The 25,432-nt window shown below is 45.3% G+C and overlaps 1 protein-coding gene across 3 annotated transcripts in view; it reads left to right on the plus strand.

The window, feature by feature from the left end:
• The window catches only part of uba6 (ubiquitin like modifier activating enzyme 6), a 455,635-nt gene that overhangs the window by 88,057 nt on the left and 342,146 nt on the right, over window positions 1-25,432 (plus strand). For all 3 annotated transcript variants that reach the window (XM_063069103.1, XM_063069102.1, XM_063069104.1), the window contains 2 exons: window positions 1,649-1,677; window positions 10,633-10,727. In XM_063069103.1, the coding sequence (XP_062925173.1) occupies window positions 1,649-1,677; window positions 10,633-10,727 (124 nt within the window). The remainder of the gene's footprint in view (window positions 1-1,648; window positions 1,678-10,632; window positions 10,728-25,432) is intronic.

Here is a 25,432-nt window from a genome sequence, read left to right on the forward strand (position 1 = left end):
GTGGAATTAAAATGGGTGGCCTCTGGGAGATCCCTTTTTTATCTGACAGATGGAGCACACCTTTCCCTCCCCCCGCCCCACCACTTCCTGCAGGGATTGCTCCCTACGTGACTCTTTTGTTCATTCGTCCCTCCCCACTGATCTCTCTCCTGCCACTTACCCTTGCAAGCGGAACAAGTGCTACATCTCCTCCCTCACTACCATTCAGGGCTCCAACAAGTCCTTCCAGGTGGGGTGACACTTTACCTCCAACCTGCTGGCATGAACATCGATTTCTCGAACTTCTAGTATTAGCCTTCCTCTTCACCAATTCCTCATTCCCTTTTCCCTCTCTCACCTTATCTCCTTGCTGCTCATCGCCTCCCTCTGAATCTGTTCCCCTTTTCTTTCTTCCATGGCCTTCTGTCCCCTCCTGTAAGACTCCCTGTTCTCCAGCCCTGTATCTCTCTCACCAATCAATTTCCCAACTCTTTACTTTACCCTCCCCCCCGTTACACCTATCATCTTGTGTTCCTCCCTCCCCTCCCCCTCACTTTCTGACTCTGACTCCTCATCTGTTTTACTCCAATCCTGATGAAGGGTTTCAGCCCGAAATGGCACTGTACTCTTCCATAGATGCTGCCTGGCCTGCTGAGTTCCTCCAACATTTTTTGTGTGTTACTTAGTTATTCACACTTTTTCTGATAAGTGATCATTGCAAACAAGCCTGTGGCTCCCTGTTGAAGTAGAGCTGAATTATCTGTACTATCTGGCATTTCTGTGGTGTGGCATGGCTGGTGTCTCACAGGGACAGAATGTTTGCAGCATGTTTGGGCTGGGGTTGTTTGAGTGGACTTGAAGATAATTTGATGCGGCAAGGAAAGATCAGAGGTTTGATCTATTTAAGAGCCGAGCAGAAATGGAAAGGTCAGGTGCTGGCCTTGTCGAAGCAGCGGAGCCCGATCCCGTGGGCAAGGAACAGCCTGGATGATTTAAGCAGCAGGCTAGATTGAAATGGCCGGGTGTCGGGATCGGAGGCAAGAGATGGGCCGAATTGATTTACAGCTCTGTAGTATTGGCTCATCTCTCTGCTGTGCTGAGGCCGTGGCCTGCAACTAGTGGACTTCTGGATTGGCTGCAGTGATGCCTGACTTACTGAACTTCAGTTCTGAAAGCTATTATTTTGCTTTTATGGTTTGCACAATTTGTTTTGTTTCCTCTAACAGCGTACAGGGGGCTTGCACAGCCACCTTTCGTTTTTAATTGATTCTACTGGGTTTCTTTGTCTTGTAGCTGCCTTTAAGGAGACTAATTTCAGTGTTGTATAAAGTGTACGTACTTTGATCATAAAATGTACTTTGAACTTTTTAATGAATGTGAGGGAAATGGAATGATATGGATATAATGTAGCCAAAAGGGACTAGTTTTAGTTGGCCATTTGATTACTAATTTAATTGGTTCAGCACAACATTGTGGGCTGAAGAGCCTGTTCCTGTGCTGTACTAGTGTATGTCTTAGGTAACCTAAACATATTTTTTAATTTCAATATTTCTAATAGATTAGTGGTTTATAACTGGTACATATTAATGTCAAAATAAAACTTTTTAACTGCTACCTGGGTTAAATTTATATATAGAAAACTAACAGGAACTTATTTGTTTCTTTGCAGCAAAGAACATTATTCTTGCAGGTGTTAAGGTAGGGTCAATCTTAATAAGTTCAAAACACTCCACTTAGGAAATATAGAAACATAAAAAAACAACAGCACAAAGCTGTGCCGAACATGTCCTACCTGAGAAATTACCTAGGGTTACCCATAACCCTCTATTTTCTAAGCTCCATGTACCTATCCAGGAGTCTCTTAAAAGACCCTATCGTATCTACCTCCACCACTGTCGCCAGCAGACCATTCCATGCATTAACCATTCTCTGCGTTTAAAAAAAAAAGCTACCCCTGACATCTCCTCTGTACCTACTTCCAAGCACCTTAAAACTGTGCCCTCTCATGCTAGCCATTTCAGCCCTCTGACTATCCACATGATCAATGCCTCTCATCATCTTATACACCTCTATCAGGTCACCTCTCATCCTTCGTCACTCCAAGGAGAAAAGGCCAAGTTCACTCAACCTATTCTCATAAGGCATGCTCCCCAATCCAGGCAACATCCTTGCAAATCTCCTCTGCACCCTTTCTGTAGTTTCCACGTCCTTCCTGCGGTGAGGTGACTAGAACTGGGCACAGTAATCCAAGTCGGGTCTGACTAGGGTTCTATACAGCTGTAACATTACCTCTCACTCTTGAACTCAATCCCACGGTTGATGAGCCCAATGCACCATGTACCTTCTTAACCACGCCGTCAACCTGCACAGCAGCTTTGAGTGTCCTTTGGACTCAGACCCAAAGATCCCTCTGATCCTCCACACTGCCAAGAGTCTTACCTTTAATAGTATATTCTACCATCATATTTGACCTACCAAATGAACCTCCTCACACTTATCTGGGTTGAACTCCAACTGCTGTTTCTCAGCCCAGTGTTGCATCCTATCGATTTCCTGCTGTAACCTCTGACAGCCCTCCACACTATCCACAATACCCCCAACTTTGTATTATCAGCAAATTTACCAACCCATCCCTCCACTTCATCATCCAGGTCCCAGAACAGATCCCTGAGGCATACCACTGGTCACTGACCTCCATGCAGAATATGACCTGTCTACAACTACTCTTTGCATCCTGTGGGCAAGCCATTTCTGGATCCACAGAGCAAGGTCCCCTTGAATCCCATACCTCCTTACTTTCTCAATAAGTCTTGCATGGGGTGCCTTATCAAATGCCTTGGTTGAAATCCATATACACTACATCTACTGTTCTACCTTCATCAAAGTGTTTAGTCACATCCTCAAAAAATTCAATCAAGTTTGTAAGGCATGACCTGCCTTTGACAAAGCCATGCTGACTATTCCTAATCATATTATGTCTCTCCAAATGTTCATAAATCCTGCCTCTCAGGATCTTCTCCATCAACTTACCAACCACTGAAGTAAGACTTGCTGGTCTATAATTTCCTGGGCTATCTCTGCTCCCTTTTTTGAATAATGGAACAACATCCGCAACCCTCCAATCCTCCAGAACCTCCCCATCCCCATTGATGCAAAGATCAATGCCAGAGGCTCAGCAATCTCCTCCCTCGCCTCCCACAGTTGCCTGGGGTACATCTCGTCCGGTCCCGGTGACTTATCCAACTTGATGCTTTCCAAAAGCTCCAGCACATCCTCTTTCCTAATGTCTGTATGCTGTGTTACATACCCCGTAACTGGGTTGCCAAACCAGCAGAAATGGATCACTCAGTTGGAGTCTGGAGTACTAGAACTAAGAAAGTTTTATTAAAGAAACAAGCAACACAGTAATCGAAAGGATAATAAATGCAACAGTTCAGTGATGATAAACACACATGTGCACAGCATTAAGATAACAGCATCAATCAAGCTCTACCGTTGTCTAGGGGTAAATGACCAAATTTCAAAATGACTCAAAGTTCAGTCCAGTTAGTAGTTCAGTTCACAGTAATCGTTGCCCTGGCGATGGACAATGTGGGGGGGAAGAGAGACAGAGAGAACAGGAACAACTGATCATTCAGAACACTGCTTCACTCACAGACCAGCGAGATGGCTCACAGACCAGCGAGATGGCTCACAAACAGCTTTTGGGTGGGTCCTTGGTGATGTCACCTGAGGTCACCGACTGTGACCCCTCCTCCAGATGCGGTCGATCCTCTGCAGTGAACCCGGCACCCAGGCAAGGGCGGACACACACCGGGTTCCCGCTGATCGTACCTTTCCACCCTTGTCGTTGTCTGGTACTTCTCACCCACTCGTGAGAGGCGCACCGCTTCCAGGGTCTCGTTACCTCGGGTGGCGTGTGTCCTTGTCTTAGCGAACCTGTCCCTTTTTATCCCCCTGCTGGGGTATCGCCTGTCCATCACTTCAAACAGTTCAGGGTTCAAAGAGGGGAGCCGCTCCAGACAGCTCTCTCTCCCACATCCCTTCATTACACATCTCCAGACGCTGCTCCATTGTTCCTTATCTCTCCTTCCCCTGAGGGCAGGTGACAGACCAACTGCTGATGCCACTGATGCTAGCCCAGGCCAGCAAACATCTTAATTTTATGTGTATTCTCGTAACACTTCCCCCCTTTAAGGATTTTTACCGGGAGGTAAAAATTACAAACATGACTACATTATCTGATACATACACAATATACATCTTTAACAGTTATTTAGCTAATACAGAGAATTTGAAGCTGTCAACACCTTGACAGACAGTCATCACATTTTCTGTTCCTTTTACACGTGTTATTAATAATCCCTTAGACCAGGCTCCAACTCAGCAAACTTCATAGTGGCCAAAAACACTGATGAATTGCGACCAATGTAACCTCTCATTTGGTTTTGTCCCGGACCACAATAACAAGGGTCGTCCCATTCCGACTCAGTTTTCTCTCGCAAGGGCTTAGTAGGAGGGGGACGGGTATTGACCGCAGAGTTATTGCAAAACTTCCTGCAGTACCCCACCATCTCCAAAAGCCTTCTGAGGGTCCTCTTGTCTGTCGGGGTTGGGAGGTCAGCGATAGCCTGCACTGTAGCTTGCATCGCTGCCAGCTGCCCCTGTATCACCACAATTTCCAGGTAAGTGACCCTCGTGTGGCCGAATTCATTTTTTTCAAGGTTCACTATCAAGCTGGCTTCAGACAGCCGTATTAAATTGCCAATACACACCTCTGTGGTCATCAGCCCTTTAGTCACTGAATTACTCAATATATATGAGTGTTCTTTACTGGGCTGCCCTATTGTAACAGACATAACCCAACGTCCCAGTTCTTTGCATTTCCTCGGGACAATCAAACACATAGGTGCGAGTCGTTTAATTACTCCTTCTAAAGATTCGCTTTGTTCGGGGATTAAGGGAGAGACCTTATCAGTAGACCTGGCCAAAACAATAGCCTTCTCCCATCTGACCGATCCCATCCTAATCTTTTCAAAATGGTTCTTTTCTCTTATCAAGGGGCCCCTAGCTTCATTGATTTCCACGCTAACACCGACTAGGTTTGTTAGCATATCAAAAGCCGGTGACCGTCTCAGTTCGCGTCGGTCATGATCAATAACATTCTTCCCCCTGGGCAGCCGGTAAATCTCTTTCATGATTCCACCAACTGTTTCCTCCAGCACCGCAAGATGTCCTCCGGGGGGTACCTCGTGGGCCATTTTAAAAACCTCATCCCCATAACTCTTTTGCACCACCCCCCACTCCTCATCTGCGGATACTGTCCTTGATTTCCCTTTCTTCCTTAGCACTTCCTCATCCGCACAATAGCCTACTAGTTCCCTTGTCAAGGCTGTGTCAGAGAGAGCTGTCTCTGCAAAAACCATCAGCCCCTCGCCTCGCTCCTGCGTCTGCACAAATTCTTTCCCGGCTACTGCTACGTCCGTCCCAGCTCCCTCACTACCACTTATCTCACTACACCCTGTCTCATACAAGGTTGGTAGAAATGTTTCAGCTAAATTTACCACCACAGCTAAATTCACTACTGCAGCCCCATGATGAACCTGCGAGTCCATGGGCGGGGCCTCAATGCTGGCAGGCTGACCTGTCAATCTCACGACTGGGAACACGATTCCTCCGGCGATGTCATTACCGAGCAAGACTTCCACGTCTTTCATCGGTAATTCGGACCTCACCCCGATCGTGACTAGTCCAGAGACCAGGTTGCTCTGTAAGTGTATCTGGTGCAAAGGGACTGACTCTGTCCCTTCCCCTACACCTTTGACCTCTACCTCCCCAGTCTGGGTCTCTGAGCTAAACTCTAATACACTCTTCAATATCAATGACTGACACGCTCCCGTGTCTCTCCAGATCCGCACTGGAACTGGTTTTAACCCCTCCTTCACTGACACCAGTCCGGCCGAGATAAACCTCTCGCGCCCTTCCTGGACTTTTTCAGACCTGTCCTTCCCTAGCGGTTCGCTTAACAGCTCGATACAGCCATTCAAAATTTCCGCTTTTCCTTTCCCCGTCTCCTTTCTTGGGGCAAAGCACCTGGACGCAAAGTGTCCGACTTTCCCACAATTATAACAGACGACCCCAGGAGACTTCCTACCAGACTGCTCCCGGTCTACCTTATCCTTTTCACTAGTCCCCGGCTTACTTTCTGACTTTTCCGGCGGACTCTCCCCTCCGTCCTGACTACCCTTCTGGTAGCCTTTACTCGGGGCAAACTTCATTTTATGCGTCAACGCATACTCATCCGCTAATTTAGCAGTTGCGGCTAACGTGGCTGCCTCTTTCTCATCGAGGTAGGGTCTCATACCCTCAGGGACACAACCTTTAAACTGCTCAATCAGGATCAGTTGTAGCAGTCTGTCATAATCCCCCTCTACCCCCTTTGAGGCGCACCAATGCTCACAATATGTTTGCATCTCACGAGCAAACTCCAAATACGTGCGGTCCCACCGCTTCCTCGCATTCCGGAACCTCTGCCGGTATGCCTCCGGGACCAACTCATAAATCCTGAGGATGGCCTCTTTCACCACCTCATACCTCTGGGCATCTTCTGCGGACAAAGCTGAGTAAGCTTCTTGGGCCTTCCCTTTCAGTACACTCTGAAGTAAAACAACCCACTTATCCCTCGGCCAGTCCTGACTTATAGCCACTTTTTCGAAATGGAGAAAGTACCGATCCACGTCGGTATCGTCAAATGGGGGAACCAGCCTAACCTCCTGGGTCGCCCGGAACCCTCCACCTTGGTTCGGCACGAGCCCCTGCTCGGCCCTTATCTTTAACTTCTCCAGCTCAAATTCCCTTTCCCTCTGTTTCTCCTCTCTCTCCAACTGTCTGTCCCTCTCTCTCTCTTCTCTCTCCAACTGTCTTTCTCTCTCTTGCCTTTCTAACTCTCTCTCTCTCTCCCGCCTTTCTAACTCTCTCTCCTGTCTTTCTAACTGTCTCTCTTCGTGTTCTAACTGCCGTACCCGGAACTCGTGCTCGAGTCTCAGTTTTTCAAGCTGTACCTGTACCGCGTCTCCAGCAGGTTTTTCAATAGACACCTCCCCCAGCTCACCTTGGGGAAACACACCTTTAGATACATAGTGCTCTACAATAGCTCTGTGTATCTCCTCTCTCCTCATTGTCGACTTTACCTTAGCAAGATTCACCCGTTTGGCCACAGTTATCAATTCCGATTTCCTGGCATCCTCTAATGCCTCCAAGGTCGGCGCCTTTATAAATTCCTCAATCTCCATTTCTGCTGTTTGTCTTTTCTTTCTTTCGGGAATTTTAACCCAATCAATTTACTCCGTCCCAAATTTAGCGTTCAAAATCGCGGACGAGAACCCCACTTATGTTACGTACCCCGTAACTGGGTTGCCAAACCAGCAGAAATGGATCACTCAGTTGGAGTCTGGAGTACTAGAACTAAGAAAGTTTTATTAAAGAAACAAGCAACACAGTAATCGAAAGGATAATAAATGCAACAGTTCAGTGATGATAAACACACATGTGCACAGCATTAAGATAACAGCATCAATCAAGCTCTACCGTTGTCTAGGGGTAAATGACCAAATTTCAAAATGACTCAAAGTTCAGTCCAGTTAGTAGTTCAGTTCGCAGTAATTGTTGCCCTGGCGATGGACAACGTGGGGGGGAAGAGAGACAGAGAGAACAGGAACAACTGATCATTCAGAACACTGCTTCACTCACAGACCAGCGAGATGGCTCACAAACAGCTTTTGGGTGGGTCCTTGGTGATGTCACCTGAGGTCACCGACTGTGACCCCTCCTCCAGATGCGGTCGATCCTCTGCAGTGAACCCGGCACCCAGGCAAGGGCGGACACACACCGGGTTCCCGCTGATCGTACCTTTCCACCCTTGTCGTTGTCTGGTACTTCTCACCCACTCGTGAGAGGCGCACCGCTTCCAGGGTCTCGTTACCTCGGGTGGCGTGTGTCCTTGTCTTAGCGAACCTGTCCCTTTTTATCCCCCTGCTGGGGTATCGCCTGTCCATCACTTCAAACAGTTCAGGGTTCAAAGGGGGGAGCCGCTCCAGACAGCTCTCTCTCCCACATCCCTTCATTACACATCTCCAGACGCTGCTCCATTGTTCCTTATCTCTCCTTCCCCTGAGGGCAGGTGACAGACCAACTGCTGATGCCACTGATGCTAGCCCAGGCCAGCAAACATCTTAATTTTATGTGTATTCTCGTAACAGCTGATGCTTTTCAATCCGCTGTAAGTCAACCCTACAATCGTCAAGATCCTTTTCTGTAGTGAATACTGAAGCAAAGTATTCGTTAGGTACCTCAGCTATCTCCTCCAGTTCCAGGCAAGCTTTTCCACTGTCACAGTAGATTTGTCCTGTGCTCTCACATCTTATCTTCTTGCTCTTCACATACTTGTAGAATGCCTTGGGGTTTTCATTAATCCTGCTCACCACGGCCTTCTCATGGCCCCATCTGGCTCTCCTAATTTCATTCTTAAGCTCCTTCCTGTTAGCCTTATAATCTTCTAGGTCTCTATCATTACCTAGCTTTTTGAACCTTTCGTAAGCTTTTCTTTTCTTCGTGATTAGATTTTCAACAGCCTTTGTACACCACGGTTCCTGTACCCTACCATCCTTTCCCTGTCTCATTGGAACATACCTATGCAGAACTCCACGCAAATATCCCCTGAACGTTTGCCACATTTCTACCGTACATTTCCCTGAGAGCATCTGTTCCCAATTTATGCTTCCAAACTCCTGCCTGATAACTTTATATTTCCCCTTACTCCAATTAAACACTTTCCTAACTTGTCTGTTCCTATCCCTCTCCAATGCTATGGTAAAGGAGGTAACATTGTGATTACTACTTCCAAAATGCCCTCCCACTGAGAGACTTGACACCTGACCAGGTTCGTTTCCCAATATGAGATCAAGTACAGCCTCTCCTATTATAGTGTTATCTACATATTGTGTCAGGAAATCTTCCTGAACACACCTAACAAACCTCACCCCATCTGACCCCCTTGCTCTAACGAGATGCTAGTGAGTATTTGGGAAATTAAAAATCTCCCACCATGTCAACCATGTTATTATTACACCTTTGCAGAATCTGTCTTCCCATCTGCTCCTCGATGTCCCTGTTACCATTGGGTGATCTATAGAAAAACACCCAGTAGAATTATTGACCCCCTTCCTGTTTCTAACTTCCACCCACCTAGACTCAGTAGACAATCCCTCCATGACTTCCTCCTTTTCTGCAGCCGTGACACTATCTCTGATGAGCAGTGCCATGCCCCTACCTCTTTTGCCTCCCTCCCTGTCCTTTCTGAAACATCTAAAGCTTGGCACTCTAAGTAACCACTCCTGCCCCTGAGTCATCCAAGTCTCTGTGATGGCCACAACATCATAGCTCCAAGTACTGATCCATGCTCTAAGCTCATCCGCTTTCATGATGCTTCTTGCATTAAAATAGACACATCTCAAACCATTGGTCTGAGCGTATCTGTTCTCTATCACCTGCCTATCTTCCCTCTCGCACTGTCTCCAAGCTTTCCCTACTTGTGAGCCAACTGCCCCTTCCTCCGTCTCTTCACTTCGGTTCCCACCCCTCAGCAATTCAGGTTTAAACTCTCTCCTTAGCAAACCTCCCTGCCAGGATATTGGTCCCCCTGGGATTCAAGTGCAACCTGTTCTTTTTGTACAAGTCACGCATGCCCCAAAAGAGGTCCCAATGATTCAGAAATCTGAATCCCTGCCCCCTGCTCCAATCCCTCAGCCACGTATTTATCCTCCACCTCACTCTATTCCTATACTCACTATCACGTGGCACAGGCAGTAATCCTGAGATTACTACCGTTGGGGTCCTGCTTCTGAACTTCCTTTCTAACTCGCTCTAGTTTGTTTTCAAACCTCCTCCCTTTTCCTACCAATGTCATTGGTACCAATAGGTACCACGACCTCTGGCTGTTCACCTGGCTGATATTGTGGACGCGATCAGAAACATCTCGGACCCTGGCACCTGGGAGGCAAACTACCATCAATAAATATGTAAATTTATTGTTTGAATTATTTTCTGCCAGTGATAAATGGATTAATGTTCAGTTCTCTCTTAAACAATTTATGCTGTTTTGGTTTGAAGTAACAAACTTTGGCAAGAGTTGAACCTGCTGAAGGGCCTTGGCCTGAAATGTTGACTGTACTGTTTTTTTTTTAGAGATGCTGCCTGGCCTGCTGCGTTCCTCCAGCATTTTGTATGTGTTACTTAGTTTTCCAGCCTATGCAGGTTTTCTCTTGTTTGAGATTTGACAAGAACTAAGTGCTTTGTTACTTTATTGATCAAACCAAAACAACATAAATTGTTTCTTTATTTCTCTGCCTTTTCTCTTCAGTGAAGTTTTAACAATTTACTTGTCAGATCTTGTATACCATTTCCCCACAAACTGCAGGTTACTGTGTTGAAAGATCCAAATAACATTTGTTTTGCAGTCCTTTTCCACATAAAAAAACAAGTAGGAAAAGAAAATGGTAATAACATCATGGAAAACATAAAATTTTATTCAAGATATTTCTGTTTGATATTTTTTATATAATGACACCTAAACATTTTTCTTTTACCCTGGACTAGGCACTTACCATCCATGACACCAAGCCATCTGAAACTGTGGACCTTGGGTCTAATTTCTTTCTGCAAGAGAATGATGTTACTAGTCAAAGAAACAGGTGAGTACTGCATAACTCTGACCGGAGCTGAAACAAAAATAGAGTTAATCCTTTCAGTAACACATAGTTGAACTTGATTTCTGTGTCCCAATTCAATTAACATGTTTTGGCACAACATCATGGTCCAAAGGCCCTTTCTTATGCTGTACTGTTTATGTTCAAGTACACCTGTATTAAGTAAGAAGAAATCCAAAGTGTTATTGAAAAGTTATAAGACCATGAGACTCCAAGACATCGGAGCAAAATTAGGACATTCAGCCCATTGAGTCTACTCTGTGATTTAATCATAGCTGATTTATTACCCCTCTTAACCCCATTCACATGTCTTCAGCATAGTTTCTGGAATACCACTGGTGGCTTCCGCAGTAAAGACTGATGTAAAATACTTACTAGATTTGTCCACCATCTCTTTGTCCCCATTACTACCTCTCCAGCGTCATTTCCTGCAATCTGATATCCACATTTTGCCTCACTTTTACTTTATATACCTGAAAAAATATTTTAGTAACACACACAAAATGCTGGTGGAACGCAGCAGGCCAAGCAGCATCTATAGGAAGAGGTACAGTCGACGTTTTGGGCCGAGACCCTTCGTCAGGACTAACTGAAAGAAGAGATAGTAAGAGATTTGAAAGTGGGAGGGGAGGGAGAGATCTGAAATGATAGCAGAAGACAGGAGGGGGAGGGATGGAGCTAAGAGCTGGAAAGTTGATTGGCAAAAGGGATACCAGGCTGGAGAAGGAATAGGTTCATGGGACGGGAGGCCTAGGGAGAAAGAAAGGGGGAAGGGAGCATCAGAGGAAGATATACTGCCAGGGACAGAGGGAGAAAAAAGAGAGAAAAAAGAGGGAGAAAGAAAAGGGGGAAAATAAATAAATAAATAAATAAGGGATGGGGTAAGAAGGGGAGGAGGGACATTAACAGAAATTAGAGAAGTCAATGTTCATGCCATCATGTTGGAGGCTACCCAGACGGAATATAAGGTGTTGTTCCTCCAACCTGAGTGTGGCTTCATCTTGACAGTAGAGGAGGCCATGAATGGACATATCTGAATGGGAATGGGACATGGAATTAAAATGTGTGGCCACTGGGAGATCCTGCTTTTTCTGGCGGACAGAGCGTAGGTGTTCAGCGAAATGGTCTCCCAGTCTGCGTCGGGTCTCACTAATATATAGAAGGCCGCACCGGGAGCACCGGACCCAGTATATCACCCCAGCCGACTCACAGATGAAGTGTTGCCTCACCTGGAAGGATTGTCTGGGGCCCTGAATGGTAGTAAGGGAGGAAGTGTAAGGGCATATGTAGCACTTGTTCCGCTTACGAGGATAAGTGCCAGGAGGGAGATCGGTGGGAAGGGATGGGGGGGGGAACGAACGGACAAAGGAGTAGTGTAATATTTTAGTATCCTATTTCAATTCTTGGTTGGCTTATTTATTATTTTTCTCATTTTTAGTTTCCTTCTGTTGATTTTTAAAAGTTTCCCAATTCTTCAACTTCCCACTAATTTTTGTTATATGCATGCCCTCTCATTTGCTTTTATTCTGTCGGAATTCCCTCGTCAGCCAGGTTGCTTCATCCGCTCTATAAGAATACTATTTCTGCTTTGGGATGTATCTATTCTGCGTCTTCTGAATTACTCCCAGAAACTCCAGATATTGTGGCCCAGAACTGCCATCATCCCTGCTAGTGTCGCCTTCCAATCAACTTTGGCCAGCTCCTCTCTCATACCTCTGTGATTCCCCTTATTCAACTGTAATACTGATACATCTGACTTTAGCTTCTCCCTGTCAAACTGTTGGATGAATTCTATCAGATATGATCACTGGCTCCTCGGGGTTCCTTTACCTTAAGCTCTCTCATCAATTCCGGTTCATTGCACAACACCCAATCGAGAATAGCTGATCCGCTAGTGGGCTCAATCTTGAGCTGGTCTAAAACCCATGTTGTAGGCATTCTGAAAAATTCCTTCCTATGGAATCCAGCACCAGCCTGATTTTCCCAATCTATCTGGATATTGAAATCTCCCATGACTATTGTAGCATTGCCTTTTTACATTTTTTTTCCCTGTTGTAATCTGTATACCACATCCTGGCTACTATTCAGAGGCATATATGCAGTCTAACTCCCATCAGTTTTTTTTACCCTTGCAGTTTCTTAACTCTACCGATATGAACTCCACATCTTCTGATCTAATGTTACCTCTCTCTAAGGATTTCATTTAATATTTTTTTTACCATTGGAACTCTCTGTCTATCTGCCTGTACTTTTGATACAATGTATCCTCAGATTCTAAGGTCTCAGCTTTGATCAACATAAATATAGAACCAAATATACTTTGTTACTAAAAATCTACAGATAAACAGGTGATTATACAAACGTGTAATGAAATGTATGCAACCCTCTCATTGGGCTTGTGTACAAACTTGACTCGTTAGCTGATTCTGCTTACATCCACGTGACTCAACGGTGAGAAGGCCACCTTTATAAGCAATATACATCTGGGGTATTAATTATAAATTATGATCTGGGGCTCAACCAAACAGAAAGGTTATGATGTTCCAATTAAGAAACATTGATTGTAGCAAATGCAGTATAAATTCTTCCCCATACACAATTATTGCTCACCAAGAAATGACAGATTGTACACCAGCGTAAAATTATAAGGAGAGTATATTTACCAGTTTTTCAACTCTATTAAACAGTTAACAGGAAATGGAAAAAAAGAAAAGGGCCCTTTACAGTTAAACCAATCCAATGTGCAAATAAATGTTGGAACTCATATCTGCAGTAGTCAGGTGTATCACTTTATTCTGTCCAGTTCCAGTCTCACCCAACTTAACATAGACCATAGAACAGTACAGCACATTACAGGCCCTTCGGCCCACAATGTTGTGCTGACCCTCAAACCCTGCTTCCCATATAACCCCCCCACCTTAAATTCCTCCATATACCTGTCTAGTAGTTTCTTAAACTTCACTAGTGTATCTGCCTCCGCCACTGACTCAGGCAGTGCATTCCACGCACCAACCACTCTCTGAGTAAAAAACCTTTCTCTAATATCCCCCTTGAACTTCCCACCCCTTACCTTAAAGCTATGTCCTCTTGTATTGAGCAGTGGTGCCCTGGGGAAGAGGCACTGGCTATCCACTCTATCTATTCCTCTTATTATCTTGTACACCTCTATCATGTCTCCTCTCATCCTCCTCCTCTCCAAAGAGGAAAGCCCTAGCTCCCTTAATCTCTGATCATAATGCATACTCTCTAAACCAGGCAGCATCCTGGTAAATCTCCCCTTTCCAACGCTTCCACGTCCTTCCTATAGTGAGGTGACCAGAACTGGACACAGTACTCCCAAGTGTGGCCTAACAAGAGCTTTATGGAGCTGCATCATTACATCGCGACTCTTAAACTCTGTCCCTCGATTTATGAAAGCTAACACCCCATAAGCTTTCTTAACTACCCTATCTACCTGTGAGGCAACTTTCAGAGATCTGTGGACGTGTACCCCCAGATCCCTCTGCTCCTTCACACTACCAAGTATCCTGCCATTTACTTTGTACTCTGCCTTGGAGTTTGTCCTTCCAAAGTGTACCACCTCACACTTCTCCCGGTTGAACTCTGTCTGCCACTTCTCAGCCCACTTCTGCATCCTATCAATGTCTCTCTGCAATTTTCAACAATTCTCTACACTATCTACAACATCACCACCTTTGTGTCGTCTGCAAACTTGCCAACCCACCCTTCTACCCCCACATCCAGGTTGTTAATAAAAATCACGAAAAGTAGAGGTCCCAGAACATATTCTTGTGGGACACCACTAGTCACAATCCTCCAATCTGAGTGTACTCCCTCCACCACGACCCTCTGCCTTCTGCAGGCAAGCCAATTCTGAATCCACCTGCCAAACTTCCCTGGATCCCATGCCTTCTGACTTTCTGAATAAGCCTACTGTGTGGAACCTTGTCAAATGCCTTACTAAAATCTATATAGATCACATCCACTGCACTACCCTCATCTATATGCCTGGTCAGCTCCTCAAAGAACTCTATCAGGCTTGTTAGACACGATCTGCCCTTCACAAAGCCATGCTGACTGTCCCTGATCAGATCATGATTCTCTAAATGCCCATAGATCCTATCTCTAAGAATCTTTTCGAACAGCTTTCCCACCACTGATGTAAGGCTCACTGGTCTATAATTACCCGGACTGTCCCTACTACCTTTTTTGAACAAGGGGACAATATTCGCCTCCCTCCAGTCCTCCCGTACTATTCCCGTAGACAACGAGGACATAAAGATCCTAGCTAGAGGCTCAGCAATCTCTTCTCTCGCCTTGTGGAGCAGCCTGGGGAGTATTCCGTCAGGCCCCGGGGACTTATCTGTCCTAATGTATTTTAACAACTCCAACGCATCCTCTCCCTTAATATCAAAATGCTCCAGAACATCAACCTCACTCATATTGTCCTCACCATCATCAAGTTCCCTCTCATTGGTGAATACCGAAGAGAAGTATTCATTGAGGACCTCGCTCACTTCGACAGCCTCCAGGCACCTTTATCTCTAATCGGTCCTACCTTCACTCCTGTCATCCTTTTCTTCTTCACATAATTGAAGAATGCCTTGGGGATTTCCTTTACCCTACTCGCCAAGGCCTTCTCATGCCCCCTTCTTGCTCTTCTCAGACCCTTCTTAAGCTCTTTTCTTGCTTCTCTATATTCCTCAATAGACCCATCTGATCCTTGCTTCCTCAACCTCATGTATGCTGCCTTCTTCCACCTGACTAGATTTTCTACCTACACACATCAAAGTTGCTGGTGAACGCAGCAGGCCAGGCAGCATCTGTAGGAAGAGGTGCAGTCGACGTTTCAGGCTGAGACCCTTCGTCAGGACTAACTGAAGGAAGAGTGAGTAAGGGATTTGAAAGTTAGAGGGGGAGGGGGAGATCCAAAATGATAGGAGAAGACAGGAGGGGGAGGGATAGAGCCAAGAGCTGGACAGGTGATAGGCAAAAGGGGATACAAGAGGATCATGGGACAGGAGGTCCGGGAAGAAAGACAGGGGGGGGCACGCAGAGGATGGGCAAGAGGTATATTCAGAGGACAGAGGGAGAAAAAGGAGAGTGAGAGAAAGAATGTGTGCATAAAAATAAGTAACAGATGGGGTACGAGGGGGAGGTGGGGCCTTAGCGGAAGTTAGAGAAGTCGATGTTCATGCCATCAGATTGGAGGCTACCCAGACGGAATATAAGGTGTTGTTCCTCCAACCTGAGTGTGGCTTCATCTTTACAGTAGAGGAGGCCGTGGATAGACATGTCAGAATGGGAATGGGATGTGGAATTAAAATGTGTGGCCACTGGGAGATCCTGCTTTCTCTGGCGGACAGAGCGTAGATGTTCAGCAAAGCGGTCTCCCAGTCTGCGTCGGGTCTCGCCAATATATAAAAGGCCACATCGGGAGCACCGGACGCAGTATATCACCCCAGCCGACTCACAGGTGAAGTGATGCCTCACCTGGAAGGACTGTCTGGGGCCCTGAATGGTGGTAAGGGAGGAAGTGTAAGGGCATGTGTAGCACTTGTTCTGCTTACACGGATAAGTGCCAGGAGGGAGATCAGTGGGGAGGGATGGGGGGGACGAATGGACAAGGGAGTTGCGTAGGGAGCGATCCCTGCGGAATGCAGAGAGAGGGGAGGAGGGAAAGATGTGCTTTGTGGTGGGATCCCATTGGAGGTGGCTGAACATCTACGCTCTGTCCGCCAGAGAAAGCAGGATCTCCCAGTGGCCACACATTTTAATTCCACATCCCATTCCCATTCTGACATGTCTATCCACGGCCTCCTCTACTGTAAAGATGAAGCCACACTCAGGTTGGAGGAACAACACCTTATATTCCGTCTGGGTAGTCTCCAACCTGATGGCATGAACATCGACTTCTCTAACTTCCGCTAAGGCCCCACCTCCCCCTCGTACCCCATCTGTTACTTATTTTTATGCACACATTCTTTCTCTCACTCTCCTTTTTCTCCCTCTGTCCCTCTGAATATACCTCTTGCCCATCCTCTGGGTCCCCCCCCCTTGTCTTTCTTCCCGGACCTTCTGTCCCATGATCCTCTCATATCCCCTTTTGCCTGTCACCTGTCCAGCTTTTGGCTCTATCCCTGCCCCTCCTGTCTTCTCCTATCATTTTGGATCTCCCCCACCCCCTCCAACTTTCAAATCCCTTACTCACTCTTCCTTCAGTTAGTCCTGACGAAGGGTCTCGGCCTGAAACGTCGACTGCACCTCTTCCTACAGATGCTGCGTTCACCAGCAACTTTGATGTGTGTTGCTTGAATTTCCAGCATCTGCAGAATTCCTGTTGTTTTAGATTTTCTACCTCACTTGTCACCCTTGGTTCCTTCACTCTACCATTCTTTATCTTCCTCACCGGGACAAATTTATCCCAAACAGTCTGCAAGAGATCTCTAAACATCAACCACATGTCTGTAGCACATTTCCTTGCAAAAACATCATCCCAATTCACACCCGCAAGTTCTAGCCTTATAGCCTCATAATTTGCCCTTCCCCAATTAAAAATTTTCCTGTCTTCTCTGATTCTGTCCTTTTCCATGATAATGCTAAAGGCCAAGGAGCGGTGGTCACTATCCCCCAGATGCTCACCCACTGAGAGATCTGTGACCTGACCCGGTTCATTACCTAGTACTAGATCTAGTAGGGCATTTCCCCTAGTCGGCCTGTGACAGGAATCCGTCCTGGACACACTTAATAAACTCTGCCCCATCTAAACCCTTGGAACTAATCAGGTGCCAATCAATATTAGGAAAGTTAAAGTCACCCATGATAACAACCCTGTTATTTTTGTACCTTTCCAAAATCTGCCTCCCAAACTGCTCCTCTGTATCTCTGCTGCTACTAGGGGGCCTGTAGAATACCCCCAATAGAGCTCCCTTCCTGTTCCTGATTTCCACCCAGACTGACTCAAAAGAGGATCCTGCTACATTACCCACCCTTTCTGTAGCTGTAATAGTATCCCTGACCAGTAATGCCACCTCTCCTCCCCTTTTCCCCCTCTCTATCCCTTTTAAAGAACTGAAATCCAGGAATATTGAGGATCCATTCCTGCCCTGGTGCCAGCCAAGTCTTTAGTCGCGCGCTAAACCCATTAAAGACACCAGTCATAGTTTGAACTTCCCTCGAAGACCATCTCGAATGAACTGGCTATCTCAGGAGTACTGGCACTTCTTTCCTTAGAATTATTCATCTGTGCAAAGCACTGCTTATAATGGGGTCTCTGCTTCTCAAGTGGCATTCTGCATTTTCCTTTGTGCCCTGCTTTGCAGCTCCTGCCAAAAGACCCCAAACCAGACTGACCTTCAGAAACCTGATCCCATCCAGCCCTCTTGAATGTTCTATGGCATCCCTATGGCGAGGACAAAGGGCTTAATTAGGAAAGGGAAAAAAGATTATGAGAGAAAGCTGTCAGGAAACATAAAAACTGACTGTAAAAGCTTTTATAGATATGTGAAAAGAAAAAGATTGGTCAAGAGAAATGTTGGTCCCTTACAGTCAGAAACAGGTGAATTGATCATGGGGAACAAGGACATGACAGACCAATTGAATAACTACTTTGGTTGTGTCTTCACTAAGGAGGACATAAATAATCTTCTGGAAATAGTAGGGGACTGAGTGTCTAGTGAGATGGAGGAACTGAGGGAAATACATGTTAGTAGGGAAGTGGTGTTAGGTAAATTGAAGGGATTAAAGGCAGATAAATTCCCAGGGCCAGATGGTCTGCATCCCAAAGTGCTTAAGGAAGTAGCCCAAGAAATAGTGGATGCATTAGTGATAATTTTTCAAAACTCTTTAGATTCTGGATTAGTTCCGGAGGATTGGAGGGTGGCTAACGTACCCCGCTTTTTAAAAAAGGAGTGAGAGAGAAACTGGGGAATTATAGACTGGTTAGCCTGACATCGGTGGTGGGGAAAATGTTAGAGTCAGTTATCAAAGATGTGATAACAGCACATTTGGAAAGCGGTGAAATCATCGGACAAAGTCAGCATGGATTTGTGAAAGGAAAATCATGTCTGACGAATCTCATAGAATTTTTTGAGGATGTAACTAGTAGAGTGGATAGGGGAGAACCAGTGGATGTGGTATATTTGGATTTTCAAAAGGCTTTTGACAAGGTCCCACGCAGGAGATTAGTGTACATACTTAAAGCACACAGTATCGGGAGTATGGTATTGATGTGCATAGTGAGTTGGTTGGCAGACGGGAAACAAAGAGTGGGAATAAACAGGACCTTTTCAGAATGGCAGGCAGTGACTGGTGGGGTACCGCAAGGCTCAGTGCTGGGACCCCAGTTGATTACAATCAAAATTAATGACTTAGATGAGGAAATTAAATGCAGCATCTCTAGGTTTGTGGATGACATGAAGCTGGGCGGCTGTGCTAGCTGTGAGGAGGATGCCAAGAGGATGCAGGGTGACTTGGATAGGTTAGGTGAGTGGGCAAATTCATGGCAGATGCAATTTAATGTGGATAAATGTGAGGTTATCCACATTGCTGGCAAGAACAGGAAAACAGTTTATTAGCTGAATGGTGACCGATTAGGAAAAGAGGAAGTGCAACGAGACCTGAGTGTCATTGTACATCAGTCATTGAAAGTGGGCATGCAGGTACAGCAGGCGGTGAAAAAGGCGAATGGTATGCTGGCATTCATAGCAAGAGGATTCGAGTACAGGAGCAGGGAGGTTCTACTGCAGTTGTACAAGGCCTTGGTGAGACCACACCTGGAGTATTGTGTGCAGTTTTGGTCCCCTAATCTGAGGAAAGACATTCTTGCCATGGAGGGAATACAAAGAAGGTTTACCAGATTGATTCCTGGGATGGCAGGACTTTCATATGATGAAAGACTGGATCGACTAGGCTTATACTTGCTGGAATTTAGAAGATTGAGTGGGGATCTTATTGAAACGTATAAAATCCTAAAGGGATTGGACAGGCTAGATGCAGGAAGATGGTTCCCGATGTTGGGGAAGTCCAGAATGAGGGGTCACAGTTTAAGGATAAAGGGGAAGCCTTTTAGGACCGAGATGAGGAAAAACTTCTTCACACAGAGAGTGGTGAATCTGTGGAATTCTCTGCCACAGGAAATAGTTGAGTTGAAATATTTAAGAGGGAGTTAGATATGGCCCTTGTGGCTAAAGGGGATCAGGGGGTATGGAGAGAAGGCAGGTGCAGGCTTCTGAATTGGATGATCAGCCATGATCATACTGAAGGGCGGTGCAGGCTCAAAGGGCCAAATGGCCTCCTCCTGCACCTATTTTCTATGTTTCTATGTTTCTATGTTTCTATCCCACTGGGAAGAAAGTTACAACATGTACCAAGACAACCCTGTTTGGCTGACACAACATTGAGAAGTTGGACAACATGGCTCCTTTTGCTGAAGCCAAAACACTCTTACTAGCAGTACACAACTGCTTTTGCAGAAAAGTGCTAAAATAAAAATACCTCACAGCATAGCAGTTAAAAGCTTAACCAGTGCATTGTGTATAAAATTACAAGAAAAAACAGTTCTCACCTTTAGAGAACCATAGAGTGGAAATATGAAAACAGGCCCTTTGGCCAAACAGGTCCTTTGTGACCACAGCATCCTCCCCATTAGTCTCAGCTTTTTGCATTTGACTCTAAATCCTCCAAGCCTCTTCCCTTTTATGCATCTTTCCAATATCTCCTTCATGTTGCAACAGTTCCTGCGTCGACCACGTCCATCATTCCAAATACTCACTCCCCTCTGCGTACAGAAATTACCTCTCATGTCTTTTTCAAATCTCTTCCTTCTAAACTTGCCCATTCATTGTAACCTACATCACCATCAACAAGACATCCTAATTTAGTATTATAGCAAATTTGCCAACCATTCCATGTACTTTCACATATGAAATATTTAAATAGATAAGAACAGAGGCCCCCAAACTAACCCTTGTGGTGTGCCATCGGACACAAGCCAACAGTTAAAGAATTGACCATCAGCCATCACACTCGGCTTATCATCAAGCCAGTTGTGAATCCAGCTCTCTTAAATCCCATGAAATCTTATTTTCGGAATCTGCCTGCCATGTGGAGCTTTGTCATAATCCTTCATAAGGTCATATGAACCATATCTAATACCCTCCCTTCAACTATCCCCTAAGTTATCTCAAAGGTTCATTTATGATCAAAGTATGTATGCAGTGTACAACTCGGTTTTTCTTCTCTCGATAGCCACAAAACAAAAGAAATCCATAAAAGTCAGTTCAAAGAGAAACAGCAAACCCAACCCCCTGCACATAAAAAAGAATGGCAACAACCCCCCTTCCCCCACAGAAAACTCAGCAAGAATATCAGCCTCCAAACTTCCCTCCCCCCCCAATAATGCAATAAAAACATCGACCCGAACTACCCTTCCCCCACACAAAAACAAAAAAGAACAGGTGACAACACAGAATGTATAAACCATAAGACAGAAGAAGTCCGTAGTCCAAATCTATAAATGAAGGATCTTGGTAACATCCTCCAATGTCATCGAAAGAGAAGCACTGCTTAAATGCAGTGATCTAACCTCTGGGCACAGCGATAGGTCACGTAGGCTTTTTCTCTGGCAGCGAGGGATTCCATCAACGATCAAAAGGCAGGTAGTTGGTGCTGAACCCTCATTCATCTTACACGTTCACCTCGATCTTTCAGTCTTCCTTATCGCTTTAATCAGTGAAATGGAGTTGAACACAGTCTCATAGTTTCTTTGCCTCAAGGCTCACATTTACTTCCCAGAATGTTCTCAGGGACAGCAAGGTGCTCCATCGTTCACTCGAGCTCCAAACTGTAAATTGCAGACTTCAACAGTTCCATAAACACATTTAGGATGATAAAGACTTAAAAGAAGTGAAATAAATATTATTGTGGTTTATCCAGAAGCTGTTGACTGAGGGAGCATTGTATGTAGGTACCATCTTGACCAGAATAAACAAACTGCAAAAGGTTCATCAGACGTGACCTCTCACGCTGAATTTGATTATAAGTACATCAGTATCATAACAACAGAAAAGGAAAGTATATTACTGAGTCTACTGAATCAGATAAGGAGGAAGTCAGAAACAGAAAAGGAGCAATTAGTCTGTTTGTGGCGTTTAGTGACCTCTCCAATAGCAACAGAGGCACTGTAAAACAGATCAGGAAGAAGATGTTGGAAAGGTGCACAAATAACAGGATTGTTATCAATGATCCCTAATATTGATTGGCATCACCTTAGACATGGAGTCAGAACACTACAACACAGAAACAGGCCCTTTGGCTCTTCTCATCCATGGCAAACCATTAATCTACTTAGCCCCATTAACTTACACCTGGACCATAGCTCTCCCTCCCCTCCCATCCATGTACCCATCCACATCTCTCTTAAATGCTTAGTGAAACCCCATCCACCACTTCAACTGGCAGCTCATTCCACATTCTCTTGGTGAAGAAATCCACCTTTGTGTTTTCCTCAAACATTTCACCTTTAACCCTTAACCTATGGCCTCTAGTTCTAGTTTCACCCAACCTCAGTGGAAAAAGCCTGCTTGCATTTATCCTACCTGTACCCCTCATAATTTTCTATACCTCTATCAAATCTCCCCTCATTCTTCTGTACTCTAAGGAATAATGTTTTTCAACCTTTCCCTACATCTCAGGTCCTCGGGTCCTGGCAACATACTTGTACATTTTATCTGCACGCTTTCAAACATCTATCTTTAATAGATGATCAAAACTGCACACAATACACTTTATTAATGCCTTGCCAATGTCTTGTACAACATCAACATAACATCCCAATTCCTGTACTCAATTCTTATATTCTAAGGTAAATGCGTGAAAAGCTTTTTTTACAACCCTGTCTATCTGTGAATCTACTTTCAAGGAATTATAGATTTGTATTTCCAGTGTTACGCACCCCGTAACTGGGTTGCCAAACCAGCAGAAATGGATCACTCAGTTGGAGTCTGGAGTACTAGAACTAAGAAAGTTTTATTAAAGAAACAAGCAACACAGTAATCGAAAGGATAATAAATGCAACAGTTCAGCGATGATAAACGCACATGTGCACAGAATTAAGATAACAGCATCAATCAAGCTCTATCGTTGTCTAGGGGTAAATGACCAAATTTCAAAATGACTCAAAGTTCAGTCCAGTTCAGTTCGCAGTAATCGTTGCCATGGCGATGGACAACGTGGGGGAAGAGAGAGATGGAACAGGAACAACTGATCATTCAGAACACTGCTTCACTCACAGACCGGCGAGATGGCTCACAAGCAACTTTTGGGCGGGTCCTTGGTGATGTCACCTGAGGTCACCGACTGTGACCCCTCCTCCAGATGTGGTCGATCCTCTGCAGTGAACCCGGCACCCAGGCAAGGGCGGACACACACCGGGTTCCCGCTGATCGTACCTTTCCACCCTGGTCGTTGTCTGGTACTTCTCACCCACTCGTGAGAGGCGCACCGCTTCCAGGGTCTCGTTACCTCGGGTGGTGTGTCTGTCTGTCTTAGCGAACCTGTCCCTTTTTATCCCCCTGCTGGTGTATCGCCTGTCCATCACTTCAAACAGTTCAGGGTTCAAAGGGGGGGAGCCGCTCCAGACAGCTCTCTCTCTCCCACGTCCCTTCATTACACATCTCCAGACGCTGCTCCATTGTTCCTTATCTCTCCTTCCCCTGAGGGCAGGTGGCAGACCAACTGCTGATGTCACTGATGCTAACCCAGGCCAGCAAACATCTTAATTTTATGTGTATTCTCGTAACACCAGTTACTTGTGTTCTGCTTTCCTCAGTGCCCTACCACTCACCATGCAAGTCCCACCATGATTTCTCCTCCCAAAGTGCATCGCTTCACACTTGTCTTCATTAAATTACACCTTTCATTTTCAGCCCATTCTTCCTGCTGCTTCAGCTCCTGCTGCAAACTTTGATAGACTTTGTCGCTGATCACTACACCCCAGTCTTAGTGTCATCCGCAAATTTGCTGATCTGGTTTACCACATTATATCTAGATCATTGACATAGATGACAAACAACAACGGACTAATACCTGTGGCACTCCACTAGTCACAGGCCTCCAGTCAAAGAGACGACCATCTGCTACCATTCTTTGGCTCCTTCCGCAAAGCTAATGTCTGATTCTAGTTACTAGTTCATAGATCCTGTTTACTAGTGGATAGATACATTGATGACAGGTATGAAGGGCTGTGGTCTGGATGCAAGTGAATAAGTCTTGGCAGACGATTGGTTTGGCATGGACTAGTGGACAGAAGAGCCTATTTCTATGCTGCAGTGGCCTATGACCGAATAAATAGTATATTGAGGAAAGAAGTAGGTGCTTATGATTAGAAAAGTCATGAGGAAGATCTTACCTCCTGTTTAATGCGTAAACGAACTTTCTGTCGTGTTTGGGATTCTTCCCAAACTTAATCTTCACAGTTACGCTGTTTGTGATGCCAAGCTATTAGATTGGAGCTGCTAGTATCCATTAAGTTCTTTGGAAGTCAAGAATGACATGTCAGTTACAGTTACAACTAGACAATGGGTGACCCATTGGGGCACCCTTTGAGAGAAGGGTAGTGCAGTCTGATGTGACCAGAATGAACATAAGATTTTCCTGAATGCTATTGGTATTGCTTTGCTTTGGAAACTGAAGTAGAAAACCTCTGTTTATTAAAGAAGAACAGCGCGTAGCAAAGCAAATATAGCTCCTCCTTGTTTAACGAAGGACGCATCATTTCTGGTTTATCTGCCACCCTTGTGCCTCTCGTTTTCATTCTGGAGATGTGCAGTCCTTTCATCCCCCATCTCTTCATCTCTTCTGCTGTTTGTTGTTTGTCTCTGATCCTGGAGATGTGCATGCCTCTCCTCCTCTGTCCCTCTCCTTACCGCTTCCCGACGTCGTTTGGGGTCATCTCTTGACCATAATGTCCTCCTTCCCTTTCCACGTGGCATAATTACCCTAATGCTGGATAGAAGATCCGAAGCAGTAACACCTAAGGATGCTGATTATTCTTGATGTGGTTGGCGCTGTCCTAAATGGATGTGATGTAGTCACCGCTGTCCTTTGACTGCAGCAAAGGGTTCTATGGGTGTCTCGAAGTCTGTCATTACAATAAGATTTAATTCTTATTGATGGGCGACAGTTAGATCTGTCCCAATCCTGCACATTATCTGTTTAATACTGTTTTTCTATTACTGTCTTGTTTTTATCTACCGCTTTATTTAATTGCCTGAGAGGAAGACAAACAGAGTATCGTTGTAACTATGTATAATGACAATAAAGATCATTCAATTCAATGATGGAAGATTCGAGAGAGCTGGGCAGGATCAGGTTTCTGAATGACAGTAATCTGGTTTAGGGTCTTTCTGTGTGGAGGTGAGGAGGAAGGCACAAGGGAAGACGCTTAGAGGATCCCACCCAAAGGGGAGACCCTGTTGCAAGGAGTGCTTTGTGCAGACAAATGGTTTCAAGGAGGAAGTGCCAATATTCTGAATTTGCCAATTCGTTCATGATGATCTTCGAGGGAAGTTCAACATGGTTGGGGATGGGGGTTGAGTGCCCATGAGTGAAGTGATACACCCAACTACTACCAAATGAGCTCCAATGCTTCTGTGCACATTTAGACTGATTTAACTGTAATGGGCCCTTTT

This window comes from Mobula hypostoma, chromosome 16, assembly GCF_963921235.1.
Source record: "Mobula hypostoma chromosome 16, sMobHyp1.1, whole genome shotgun sequence".
Classification (NCBI taxonomy): domain Eukaryota; kingdom Metazoa; phylum Chordata; class Chondrichthyes; order Myliobatiformes; family Myliobatidae; genus Mobula; species Mobula hypostoma.